General features: G+C 39.9%; 1 protein-coding gene across 2 annotated transcripts in view; it reads left to right on the top strand.

Annotated features, from left to right (window-relative positions):
• CTDSPL2 (CTD small phosphatase like 2) overlaps positions 1 to 11,152 on the top strand; it is a 40,033-nt gene extending 28,881 nt beyond the window's left edge. For both annotated transcript variants that reach the window (XM_079953602.1, XM_079953601.1), the window contains 5 exons: positions 3,296 to 3,358; positions 3,446 to 3,525; positions 5,884 to 6,010; positions 6,771 to 6,866; positions 8,347 to 11,152. In XM_079953602.1, the coding sequence (XP_079809728.1) occupies positions 3,296 to 3,358; positions 3,446 to 3,525; positions 5,884 to 6,010; positions 6,771 to 6,866; positions 8,347 to 8,412 (432 nt within the window). In that variant the 3' untranslated portion in view covers positions 8,413 to 11,152. The remainder of the gene's footprint in view (positions 1 to 3,295; positions 3,359 to 3,445; positions 3,526 to 5,883; positions 6,011 to 6,770; positions 6,867 to 8,346) is intronic.
• Positions 11,153 to 13,611: the final 2,459 nt, after the last annotated feature.

Raw genomic sequence — 13,611 nt, 5'->3', positions numbered from 1 at the left:
GAGGGGAAACCAGTTTCCAAGTATGCTTGAAATTGCAGTCACGGCCATCTATGGCTATAGATAAACAGAGTTTGCCCCTATTACGCTTGAGTGTCATTTCTTCTATTTTGATATGGGCCCAGTGAAAATGGCAAGGAAGTGTGAAGTGTCAGCTTCATAATATTATTGTTAGTCTCTGAAAAACCATTATTCAGTCAAATTCCAAAAGGCAAAAACAATCAAAAGCCTTTTGTGGACCAGAGTCCTCTTTATTTGCTACATAATTTATTTAGAACTAATTTGGTGCAAATGTTCGCAATGATGATCAAGTGTTGTAGTGATGTGGTCCATTACTGCAGCCAAGCTTGTGCTTATCTGGGTCTTTTGGTCATCCAGAAGACTTCCTCCAAGATCTTGCTGAAAATCAGAATGGCAACAAGAGAGACTTTTTTTTGTGGTTGTCCCCCATTTCTGGGGTGCTTTCTCCAGAGATGCTCCCCTGGCACCAGACTTTGTGGCAGCAGGCAAATACCTGTCTTTCCTCCCAGGCAGTTTACTATCTTCTTCTCAGTTGGTGCCCTTAATGCTATGTGCCAGGGTAGCTCGATTTTTTTTAATTTTAATGGGGGTTGTGTCCATACTTGAGGAGTGGATTTTGTTATTAGTTTGTTGCTTTGTTAAAAACTTGGTTATGCTGTATTTATCTTACAGGTTGTATTTGCTTATTTGATGTTTTAAACTATTTTATTGTAAGTCATCAGGAGGCTTTGGAGTTGGTGACTAAAAATTTAATTAATAATAATAGGAAGGAAGGTTCAAGTAGTTACTTAACTGTGCAAAGAATGACTGAGACCATGCAAGTTCACTCTTTTGCTCTCCCCACCCTTTTTAATGATCATCTTCTGTTGATTGCAAAGGCCTGTTGTGACAGTACTGATTCAAGAAGGCAGTATGGGGTTTAAATTCTCTGTCATGTGGTCCTTTGGAAGTGGTGATCTGCTTAATTTGTTTCTCAGTGTGGTTTTGAAGGCAAATGAGAGTTGTAAAGCAAGTTGGGCACTGAAAGATACTATAGAATTAAGTATCCTAAAATATAGCAACAGTCTAGAGTTGAGGTTTTTTTAAAGGCCTTGCTCACTCCTTTAGCATTTGTGCTTTTCCCTTAGACAGAGGCATATTGATAGCCTGTCTTAAATTATTGACACCAACTGGAAATAATGTCCACTTTGTCCACTTTGCAGCCAAATATTGTTTATTCTTCTGCATGGAAACCAATTCCTGCATTGCAGGGGGTTGGACTAGATGGCACTTGGGAGTCCCTTCCAACTCTGTGATTCTATGAGTCAGTACTCAGTACACACTTGGGTACTAATAACTTGTATTGGCACTTGCAGAGGTTCTGATGAAGGGATTGTTAATCAGTGAATAAGACTTCTCTTTAGTTCACTAGAGAGCAACCTTCTCATGCTCTTCAGTGCGACTCACCACAGGCACTCAATCCACCCTCACTGCTGAATTTCATCCTCCACCCACCTGAGGGAGCACAATTTGGATGGACTGGAAGGTATTCAGGGAGAGTTATCCCTTCCTCCACATCACAGTCACTCTTCCCATACCCTGCTAAAGAGCTGTTTGCCAGACTGGGGCATGCTGTTTACATAGGGAGGAAGGCGCCTGGGGATAACTTGGGAACACCAGAACATAGGAAGCTGACTTAGACAGTTCGTCTGCTGAACTCAGTATTTTCTCTCCCAGCTGTACCTAGAGATGTTGGGGATTGAACCTGGGACCTTCTGTATACAAAACAGGTGGCCCTTCCCACCATAACTTGCCCCAGGCACCAAAGCAGATGAACAGCAAAGGATCTGCTGCTGTATCTCTTCCATTTATTGAGCCCAATTTGCTGCAATGGGTTGCTTTTTAGCTTCATCTAAGGACCACAGGGTGATTTACAATATAAAAGCACAAAAATACATAACATAGTAACAAACTAAAGCAATACCTCCCACCCCATATAGTTTTAAAGGCCATAGATTGTTTAATTAGCCAAAGGCCTGGGAGAAGGAGAATGTGTTTGTCTGGCGCCTAAGATACATAATGAAGGCACCCTTGGGCCCCAGGGTGCACTTCATTCAGCTCTCCTTTTCTCCAGTCCCAGCCAGCACCAGCCTTGCCCACAGGCATGCAGTCGCTAACCACCCACATGTGTCCTTTGTGAGCTAAATGGTGGCACATCCCTGCTTTAAACGGGGATCTTTGCTGAGGAACATTCTTGTGGAAGCTACAGAGTACAGCTAAGGCTGTACACACTTATGTCAGGAGGGATAGTCTGGCCACAGTAGTACTGCCCTTGCTCACCTTCTAGACTGAACTACACACTCTGCTTGGGGCTGCTCTAAAGGTTGGTTCAGAAATTATAGCTAGTGCAGAATGCTGCACCCCAATTGTTGATGGAACACTGCATATTACACGGATGAAGAAAGCTCTGCACTGGCTGCCAGTACATTATTGAACTAAGCTCAATGTATTATAAAGGTGTATAAACCTAAATGACCTGGGACCAGGTTACCTGAAGGGACTGCCTTATTCCTTATGTACTGTGCTTATCTGGAGAAGCTTTCCTGATTGTCCCAGTTATCCCATACTTTTTTAGTTTCTCCACATCCCAAGGCTTTCAGTATAGGGGAACTTGCTGAAATAGCATACCAAGGCTTTCAGTAATTTGGAACACTGTTCAAGGCACCTACAATCCTGGTATTTTGTTGCCTGCGGAAAACTTGTTTGTAGAAAATTAATTTGATACAGTTTTGGTGAGACAAAGTGTTCTGTATTTTATGATTCTATAATTTTAAGATTTTAAAACTTTTATGATGATTTTACTGTACACTGTTTTGATACTTTTTATGTGTTGGTGGTTTATAAATATTCTTATAAATAAAAATAAGATACTGCCTGGTACAATTGCCATTGTATCAAGTGCAATAGATGATGCTACAAGTTTTTGAGTGAGTTGTAGTAATAGTAATTTTTATTGATTTATCATAAAACATATGGACAAACTAACATACAAACCAAACAATAACTGGGTTGTTTTTTGTTTTGTTTTGTTTTCCAATTATACAAGCAAACAGTAATAAGAATTTTACACCCTCTCTAGCATTACTATTTCTTCTTCAATTACTGAATATAATAAGTATTTTACTGTAAATTTTCACTGCTGTCCACCAACTATAGTTTCAGAAACCCTTGCCATTTGAAGCAAAATGTCCCTATTGTATTCTGTGTATTTTAAAATTGCTTTTTCTTTTTATTCTAGGTTTATGTGAGATTAAGACCATTCTTCAGAGAATTTTTGGAGCGTATGTCCCAAATCTACGAGGTAAAGGGACTTAATTTGGATCTTGTATGATTATCTAAGCCTTCAGCAGTAGAACAGATAATAACAATGTCCTCCCTTCATTTTCAGATCATTCTTTTTACTGCTTCAAAGAAAGTATATGCAGACAAATTGCTGAACATACTAGACCCCAAAAAGCAACTGGTCAGGTAAGCTTGATGACCAAGTGGTGGCTGTTATTTCTTTTTTAATCAGAATTGCAGCATACACTATTATGATGTAGAACCTGAGTGCATTTTAGTTATCATATCTGAATACACATGGAAACACAGATAAAACGCTGAAAACAGGCTATTTTGAAACCTTGGAAACATTGAACAGTACAACAACAAATGGGTGCCTGCAACAAAATGCTGCAGTGTCTCCTCAGGCTCTACTGAGTGCTCATGTTCAGGATTCCCACCTGCCAGCCATACCTCCCCCAAGTTCTGAGGGGCTCAAGCAGGCCAGTTCGTTCCATTTCTGCCCACCCCAGACTTCCATTTCCTAGTTTTCTTTACCAAATTACGTCAGCGTTCCATAGCAGCTTGCAGTGGCCACTGGTGGCATGCTCAGTTCTCATTGGACTCTTATGTTCCGGGGTGGGGGTGTGTGGCATTCGCCCTCCTAGGTGGGTCATAAGGAAAGGGTTAAATGAGTGTGAAGTGATTGGCCAGTGGGAACCCAAGGGGAGGAGTTAGAGTTGGAGTTGTTTGGAAGTCAGTGGGGAGTTGGAGAAGGAAGAGGGAGGATAAGTTTGTGGGTTGGTCTAGTTTTAATGTGAGAGAGTGAGAGGAACTGTTAGGTGGAGTCAGATAGTTGGGATAATCAGTTTGAAGTTGTTAGGAACATGCTTATAAGTTGTTGTTCATGCTTATAAAATAGATTATTTGTTAATGTTAACAACTGTCTGGACTCCATGTGTACCCGAGAGAAACGGGTTGGTGGCAGCGAGGAGGCAATCACAGTGGTGGCACAGGGATCAATAGACTGTCAAATGTCTGGGGACCCTGTGTGATCGCCACAGGATGTTTTTTTAAGTGTTGTATTTCTGCATACTTTAGGGATCACTAAGCATTTTAAAATATTCCTCTTGATTCTCAGTGACCCCATTTTGGCTTCAATTCCCTGTCATCACTCAATCCCCTTGAGTCTGCTATTGGAGGATTTGATTATCCATTTTATTCATATATGTGGTAGCAACTCAGATGGTCTAGTGCAGGGGTGGGAAATCTGTGGGGGCCCTCTGGATGTGGTTGGTTACAGCTCCTACCATCCCTGACCATCATCATCCCTATCCCTGACCATTGATTAGCTGCTGGGGGTGCCGGGAGTTGGAGTCCAGCATCACCTGAAGGGTCCACATGGGAGAAAAATGGGACTACCTGCCAGTGAGGTAGCACTTCCTACATATATGAGGGAGTGTACTGGTAAATGAAAAATAGGATACTCAGTTGGCCTGGAATGGGGGGTGGGGTGGACTGACTTGCTTGAGTCCCTAGCAGCACCTAGTATCCTGGAAAAATATGTGACTGACTGGAAGTCTGAAGAGAAGCACTCGTGTTAATGATGCAACATTTTGTTGCAGGTCCCACTTGTTCCTTCTAATAGTGAACTCATGTGGCTGAGTGCAGACAGAATTGGGCTACTGAGGAACAGGAGGGAGGTATCGGCACGCTTGGGTGAACCCCGAGGTATGCAGAAGTACAAAACATTTTTAAAAGCAAAAAAGAAAAACTCCCAAATGTTTGCTGGGCATGCTCAGTAGTGTCCAGGAGCCACAGAATGTTGAAATATTGGGAAGGAAAAACAGAAACTTGGGGGGAGGGGTCTGTTGGCCTGATAGCATGTACTGTTCTGAAGGAAGACACAGCTGGATGTTTGGAACCCTGAAGATGAGCCGTCCTATTTTATTTATTCATAATATTTATATCCCACACAATAACAAAAGTTCTTTTGGCAGATTATAGTAAAAATTAAATCAATACAAATAAATTAGGCTCAAACATGAAAACTATAACAACATAAGAACAACAACTGAATTCTCCTGGTGGACTTGTGCGTGAAAGATGGCAGTTGAGGCTTGGCTGTCTTTGCGTTCTCTCCAGATGTTACGGGATCATTGTAAAAACACTTCATCATTGCCTGATTTTCTTCCATAGTTAACAGCACAGGTGCTCCACCTCCTGGTCAAATTAATCATTAAGAACACAAGGCCTTGTTTGGTTTTGCGTGATATATATATATATATATATATATATATATATATATATATGGTAAATATATTGTACTGCAGAGAATTAAAAACCTATTTTTCAGCCAAGAAAAAGCAACCTTTAGCTGTGTTTTTAACATCTATTTTTCAAATAGATATAACGCCACACACACACCAAAAAACTACCATTTAATAAAAAGACAATTCTTAACATTAAATCCCATGAAAGGGAGGAAATCTTGTAAAAAGCAGCATTTGCTTCATATACATTTTTCTCCATGTAATCTGAATGTGTTCTTTTAACCAAATACAGGCATCGACTTTTCCGTGAGCATTGTGTTTGTGTACAAGGAAACTACATAAAGGATTTAAATATCCTTGGTAGAGATCTCTCAAAAACTATTATTATTGACAATTCACCACAAGCCTTTGCCTATCAGGTGAGTGTTTTTTCTCCGCAGCTGGCTTTGCAGACAAAACAAATGCTAACGTAACTTCATCTGTAGCCTCAGCAAGTAAAAAAGCATGGTTTTTGTTTATGCATGTGGGGGCAAGTACCTAATTCACCACAAAACGTATCCGGTACGTTACAATTTGAAGGGCAGTTTGCGACCACAATATTTCATGATAAATACTGAAAAAGTGTGCTTATGTAAAATTATGTGGTTGAATCAGAGTTAGGACACTGCTGTTGACCTTATCCTGTATTAGTTTTGGTCATGTTAAGAGATTTGCCCTCACACGCCTTCCTGGATTAGGGGCCAGGATGTTTCAGCATTAAGCATGAAATCTCTGGAATGGAGAGGAAACAAAGTGTTGATATGATCCGTTGACAGAAATAGAAGTTGCACTGTATTGATTGTGGCTACAATCTGTAGTAAGGCAAGATGCACTTAATGCACTGAAGTTTCCAACTGCTTTCCCCAGCCTTCTTTCCCACCGTTACAGCTTTTCATATTTGGGGACTGTTGGGCTCATAGGGGAATTGCCAAAAATGAAACTCACAGTAAGATGGCATTGCTACTTGCCTGAACTCGCTTCAGCAATTATTGTCAATTGACCATATGTCTGGTGTTGGCCTGTTTAATTGCATGTATTTAATTATAATATGCCTTGTGAGCTGAATGAAGGGTGGGTTTAGAAATTTAAATAAAAATATATAAATAATTAAAATTGCCTCTGATATTTTGCTTTTTCTAGCTTTCAAATGGAATTCCTATAGAGAGCTGGTTCATGGATAAAAATGACAATGAGCTCCTAAAATTGATTCCTTTTCTGGAGAAACTTGTAGAAATGGTATGTATTTCAGTGATTAATCTTTTGATAGAATTTTTCCTCTTAAAACCTGATAGCATTACAAGTGTAGTGGCCCTGTGTTGCTTTCTGGGCATAATTCAGGATGCTGATGTTGATGTAAAAAGCCTTCCCTAAAAAAACATTGTTTGGGATTCCAGATCATCATGCAGGGTTTGCAAATATTTCTGCACAGTGATTTCAGCACCACTGATCAGCTGATCACGGGCACTTCAAAACACTTAGCAGGGCTGCCTGTAAGGAGCTTTTCCTCTGCTCTTTGCAAGCCCCTTCAACTCCCTGTGGAGTTCAGTTTGGGAAGCTCAGTAGTACAACAAGTCCCATGGTGCTTGAAGTTAGCATATGTCAGCTGATAGTCATTTACTTCTGCTTTCTTGTGGGGTTGGCTGCACTATGGAATTCCCCATGGGGAACTTAGTAGCGCACCCAATTTCATTTGGCTTGCTCTAAGTGCCCATTCAGAGGGACGTGGGTGGTGCTGTGGGTTAAACCACAGAGCCTAGGACTTGCCAATCAGAAGGTCGGCGGTTCGAATCCCCACGATGGGGTGAGCTCATGTTGCTTGGTCCCTGCTCCTGCCAACCTAGCAGTTCGAAAGCACGTCAAAGTGCAGGTAGATAAATAGGTGCCGCTCCGGCGGGACGGTAAATGGCGTTTCCGTGCGCTGCTCTGGTTCGCCAGAAGCAGCTTAGTCATGCTGGCCACATGACCCGGAAGCTGTACACCAGCTCCCTCAGCCAGTAAAGTGAGATGAGCGCCACAACCCCAGAGTCGGCCACAACTGGACCTAATGGTCAGGGGTCCCTTTACCTTTAGCTTTTTAAGTGCCCATTCACCAATTGGTGGTGGCAGCAATCAGGCGTGCACTTCTAAGGTTTGGCACTTCGTGCACCTGCCCCACACCTGATGCTGCATGTCTCATTAGGTGTGGGGCAGGTTGATGTGGTTTGGGAATAAGAAGCTAGAGCAGAGGCGGGGAACCTCTAGCCTGCCTGGCTTAATGTGGCCCAGCACAGGTTCCAATTTGGCACATGGGTTGGCGGTTCCCCGCTCCTGCTATAGCTTCTGCATTAGTAAATGTAAAGTCTGCCAAAGCTCAAGGATGAACGCTTTCAGGAGGCCGAGCAATGTGGAATTTTGCAGAGGATGGCTAGATTAGTGGAGCTGCCTTGAGTCTCTGGAATTGGGTTGGAGAGGAACAACAGCAAAATCATTCGCTGGATTTTACATGCATGCAAGAAGTCAGTGTACTTGGAAATTCTGCATAGAAGTAGGTTTAGGCATAACATTTGAGTAAAAGGGAATTGTGGAAAACTGCAGGTGAGCAGTTGAAAATTAGAATCTCTGTTGACATCTTTTCTTCTGCTGTGGTGGAGAACTACTATGCATTTACAAGTGGAGCGCTGTTTCTTGCATGTGAGACATGGAAGTTACTGGTTTTTCCTTCCTTGCTTCTTTTTAGAATGAAGATGTTCGACCTCACATCAGAGACAGATTTCGCTTGCACGACTTACTACCCCCTGACTAAACACCAATGCTTTGCCAGGTAGCTGAAGGAGAAGAAAATGCAGGACCTTTTTTTTTCTTTTCTTTTTGGACTAAAACAAAAACATTGCCATTACTGTTGAAATTTTTGCATTTTTGTACCCTGTCTCGCTTTTCTTATCTCTGGTGCCCAACAATAATCAAGGGTTACAGAAGAACTTTATATAATAATATTCGCCAAATGGAATCCATACAGTAGGTAGGCTAGAACAGAAGCGTCTTTAGAACTAGTGCAACTCCAATAATTTTTTTTATGTACAGGACATCTGCCGTTTTTAAAGAATTCTGTTTCTGCCACCAGCAGTTTGACCTATAAACACACACACAGGATTTTATGAAATAACAGAGATTGAAAATGGACTCTTTTTCTTTTCTCTCTGTTCGGTGCTCTCTAAGTGGGTTTATAGCCACTTTGTGTTACTTTTAAGATTCTCATTTCAACAGGAATGGCCAGTAAATGTTTTTTTTTTCCTGTTAAGGTTTATAACCTTCTTACATTTTTGACTTGTATTAGAGTTTAGAATTTCATTATGCATTCCTTTTAGTTGAGGCGGCTTCATAGTTTTTCTGGGAATAGCCAAGTTTTATTAGTTTTTTATTATACAATTGAATGGCCATTTTCCTGCTTTGACTGCCTGAATACTGTATATTTGTTTAAAAATATCTAGTTTTATTCCATGTAAGTTTCATTTAGAAATCTGCGTTTAAATATATATTTTTTGTTTCTGTAATATTCTACTGTAGTGGAAATCTTTTCAAAAAAAATCAAGAGACTGGCTAGATAAGAAAAAATATAAGAATTACTAATATTCAGAATATTTAAACCATTGTGATGGCATGTACTCTGGACAGAGATGATCTATTGTGGTGGTGCACATGGCTGATGGACAAGGATCAATACCTCAGAGTCTACTGTGCATAATACAAGTCCTTGGGGAGAGCTTGCTTGGTCTAATGCAATTCAGTTACTTCTGCCTTCAGTGTCCTCCAAGAATGAAGTATTGTGGAGAGCAGTTCAGTATTTGAAACTGTCTTGCGTGGGTTGGTCTCTCTGCTATGCAGCTTGTTACAATCAACGCTAAACTTCTTGCCTAGCAGGGACAGGGCCACCACGGTAACTGTGCATGAGCCTGTGGTTCAGTACACTCCTTTGCCACCAGTGCAGCTGATATGCTATCAGAGTGGTTTTCTATGCTATATGGAAATGGTTTTCAAGCCTTGGTTCTCTAATGCAGCTTGTACAAAGAGGCTGATATTTTTTTAATGGAGTGTAATCTCCTTTTTAGGAGGCTTTTTATGGAAGGGAAAAATTTGTAAAAGTTAGTAAGCTTTGCCTCTAAACTGCATTGACATGCCATAGGCTCGGGCTGTTTTTGTGTAAAGGGTGTTGCAGAATGGCACTTTTTCTAAAGAGAAGTTTGATATTTTGTATGCTTGTTAAAGAAAGTACAGTATTGGAAATTAAAGGTGGACAACTGATAATTGAGAAGTATGTCAATTAATTTTTTATGTATATTACCTGTTTACTTGTACAATTTTATTGTACAAATTACACGCAGCTTCATTTTCAAATGAGTCCTTAAAATAAGGAAAATCTTTTTAGGAAAACATTTAATTTTTGTATTTTTTGATTTTAAAAGGCATGAGTTATATCAACTTTTTCCAATGTATTAATGAAGATTTTAACTTTTCATCAGGTTGAGTGTTTTCTTACTATATTATCTGTTGTATATGTAGCTAGCACATTGTGTCACTGAACTGTTAAAAAAAGTAAGCATGTAGAGCAAGCCTGCTTTGTGGAAAATCATTATTCATTTGAAACAAAATTTTGGTGGATTTTCTGCAGAAAGAAAGAAAGAAAAAGAAAGAAAGAAAGGCATTTGCTATCTAGAATGCTAAAGGTATTTTGCTTGCAGGAAAATGATACAAATTCATTTTAATGAGAATCTCTGAAATGTATTTATCTTTAGGGCATCTGAACATCTTTATGCTGTTTGTCTTAACGTCTTTATTGAAATAAAATGTACATAATGTTACTAATTTTATATATATATATATATATATAAATGTGTATATACATATATATGTATGTATAATAAATTATATATATATATGTATATGTATATTAATATATATATACATATATAATTATAAATGTGTATGTGTTTGCAGAGAAGTGACCCCTGTAACCACTCCCTTCCTGTTTTGCTAAAAATAGGGATATAGATACATTTGATTTTGAAAATGTTAAGTTTTAAATTTCCCACATATTTTTTTTTAAGGAAAAGATACATCTAGTGATAACCAAGAAACACTCCCTTATTGCTCCTACCAATGCTAGCAACCCACAGCAGTTTTTCCCAGTGGTCTCTAGGAAGAGGCATCCCAAGCACACTCTTTCTGTTCACACTTGGATACAGAAGCTGACCAAGGAGGCTTTGCAGGGACACCTGCCCAGGCTGAGTCTCTTCAGCTTGATAGAAGCACCAGCTAAAAGTGGGGTGACAGCAGCACGATAATGGCAGCTGCGATGGGAGCAAAATGTACCTGCCTCGGTGGAAGGTAGGCACAGAGAGATTCTTTATTTTCTGCAGTTCACAAATAAGTGAGTAGAACCTCCTCCCCACCAAATAAATAGTTGGACATTTTTTGGTGACTTGAAGGAAAAACTGTACAGCATTTTCTTTAGAGTACCTTTCTGAAGCATTTGTGCATTTCCATTTTTTCCCCATTACAAACCCCACTGCTTTTCGTGAAGCTGACACAGTGCATATTACCAACCTACCTGTTCTGTGATGTCTGATCACTGAAAAGAGAAAAGAAGAAAGAACGTGAGCTTTTACAACAACGATTATTAGAAATTGTAGGGAAATCTACAGTCCTACCTAGGACAGCTAAATCAACCATTGCAGGCTGCTCTGTAAATACATATTAAAGTATCATTTTGTAAGTTGGTGCAAGTCTGATTTTTAATTCCCATTGTCCCTTTTCAGTGGAAATGTAAAAATGCTACTATGGTTATTGTAAATGTCATACGGTGTTGCGATTTCATTCTTTTGGCATGGTTGGGTTGTTTTTTCTTGAATTTGGAATAACTAAACAAGGTAGTATGGGAAGGTCTTCCTTTTGTTATAGAGAACAAATCATCTAGGCCAAATGCATTTTGAGAACTATCATTGAAAAAAGGCAAAGGACACAAACTTGTATTCCATCACTTACTCCAGCTGAATTCCTACTTGCATAAAGAAAATTCCAAAGTTGTTCAGATTTTCCTCATCTGTCACCTCCACCCTTTTTAGCAAAAGCACCCATCTTTGATGTGATTTTTAAAAGCCCTATCACCAAACCAGATGATTCTTTTCCAAATGAGCAGGCAGACACAGCTTAAAGCTGCTGCCTCCTTTTATGTTCCATGTGCTCAGCAATCCCTGTTTCCATTCTCTTGGAGGTAAAGCTACAGCTGTAGTTATGGTTTGCCAAGACAGGCATTGTGCCATGGCCTAGTTAGCACAAGCCATGGTGTCTGAGTCCGATTGCTGCAAACTGTGCTTGGTCAATTCAGCCCAAACCATAATTAAGCTTCCTCAACTACAGTTTGGTGTGGCTATTGAGCCGTATCAAGTTCTAATCTGCTAATAATTATTTTAAGAGCACTTTCACTTTGCAGGGTTTAGTCTGGGTTTGGCTATCACAACAAGCTGCTGCTACTTTGTATTCATGAAGATTTGAGCACTTTCAGATCAGTGTCTTAATTCTTCATTCACTGGCTGTCATGTTTTGCATCCTTTTGTAAACTGGTTTCTGATGCTCAATGTGAGTCATTTGTTCATTTTATTGTGCCTTTAAAAAACCAGGTAATTATGAATATAGTTTATGATCAACCAATCACATACAGTATTAAAATATACAGACTATTAAAATAAAAATAAGAAAGCAGCCATAGATTGTCTAAAGCAAATCATAATATTTAGGCATTTTGCAAATGGCTTAGTAATTTAAAAAAGAACCGTTCAATGAAATGATCAGTAGAGACTCTGAATGTTACCTTGAGAAGGACTGTGTAATGGGACACACCAGTTTTTCTAGCTCCCTGATGAAAACTGTTTAACAAGAATATATGACACTACCCCCACTGTTTAATTATTACAAGGGCATAATATGTTATTTCTACTATACATTTCCTTTGTTTTAAGTTTCTTTTTCAAGGATTTTGCATGCATAATATGGCTGACACTGGCTTGTGGGTTAGAGGTGAACAGCAAGAAAGAACTTAAAACCTAAAGCAAAACCTACTACTAACCCCTAAGCAGCAAATGACATTCCTTCCTGAACGGCTTAGGATATTGAATTCCCTCACTCAAGTAAACATCAGAAATGGGGCAGCAAGTCATCTGGCAACACCTAACCACAATTCCAGCTTTTTAAAAAAGAATGAAATCCTAACAAAACTTTTCTAAAGTTAACGGGTATGCAGTGCTTTGTAAACAGTAAAAATTAGATCTATTATCTTACGTACATCTCCATAGTTTTGTGGATCTCTGCTATTATTATTATTATTTACTTATATGGGTTGCCCCAACCACTCTGGGCAGCTCCCAACAAAAAATAGTAAAAACACAATACAGCATCACAAACTAAAAACTTCCCAAGTGCTTGGTTTGAGCATGCTCAAGACATCAGGTTTCCTAACAAATGCAGCTTTAAGTTAAATTAAATCTTTATCTTCTTATCCTAGAAGTAATTCACACACAAAGGAGATTTACTCTTTTTAAATACAAAAGGGGTGGTGACGGCAAACTTGGGTTTGTTTTTTGTTAGAACCTAACACAACCTCTGGGACGCGGGTGGCGCTGTGGGTTAAACCACAGAGCCTAGGACTTGCTGATCAGAAGGTCAGCGGTTCAAATCCCCGCAATGAGGTGAGCTCCCGTTGTAAGGTGCCAGCTCCTACTCACCTAGCAGTTCGAAAGCACGTCAAAGTGCAAGTAGATAAATAGGTACCACTCCGGCGGGAAGGTATACGGCATTTCCGTGCGCTGCTCTGGTTCGCCAGAAGCGGCTTAGTCATGCCAGCCACATGACCCGGAAGCTGTATGCCAGCTCCCTCGGCCAGTAAAGCGAGATGAGCGCCGCAACTGTACCTAATGGTCAGGGGTCCCTTTACCTTTACCTTTACCACAAC

This window comes from Podarcis cretensis (genome assembly GCF_951804945.1).
Source record: "Podarcis cretensis genome assembly, chromosome: 14".
NCBI lineage: Eukaryota > Metazoa > Chordata > Lepidosauria > Squamata > Lacertidae > Podarcis > Podarcis cretensis.
The sequence above is the reverse complement of the archived record's forward strand: the minus strand, read 5'-3'. Positions and strand labels throughout refer to the sequence as shown.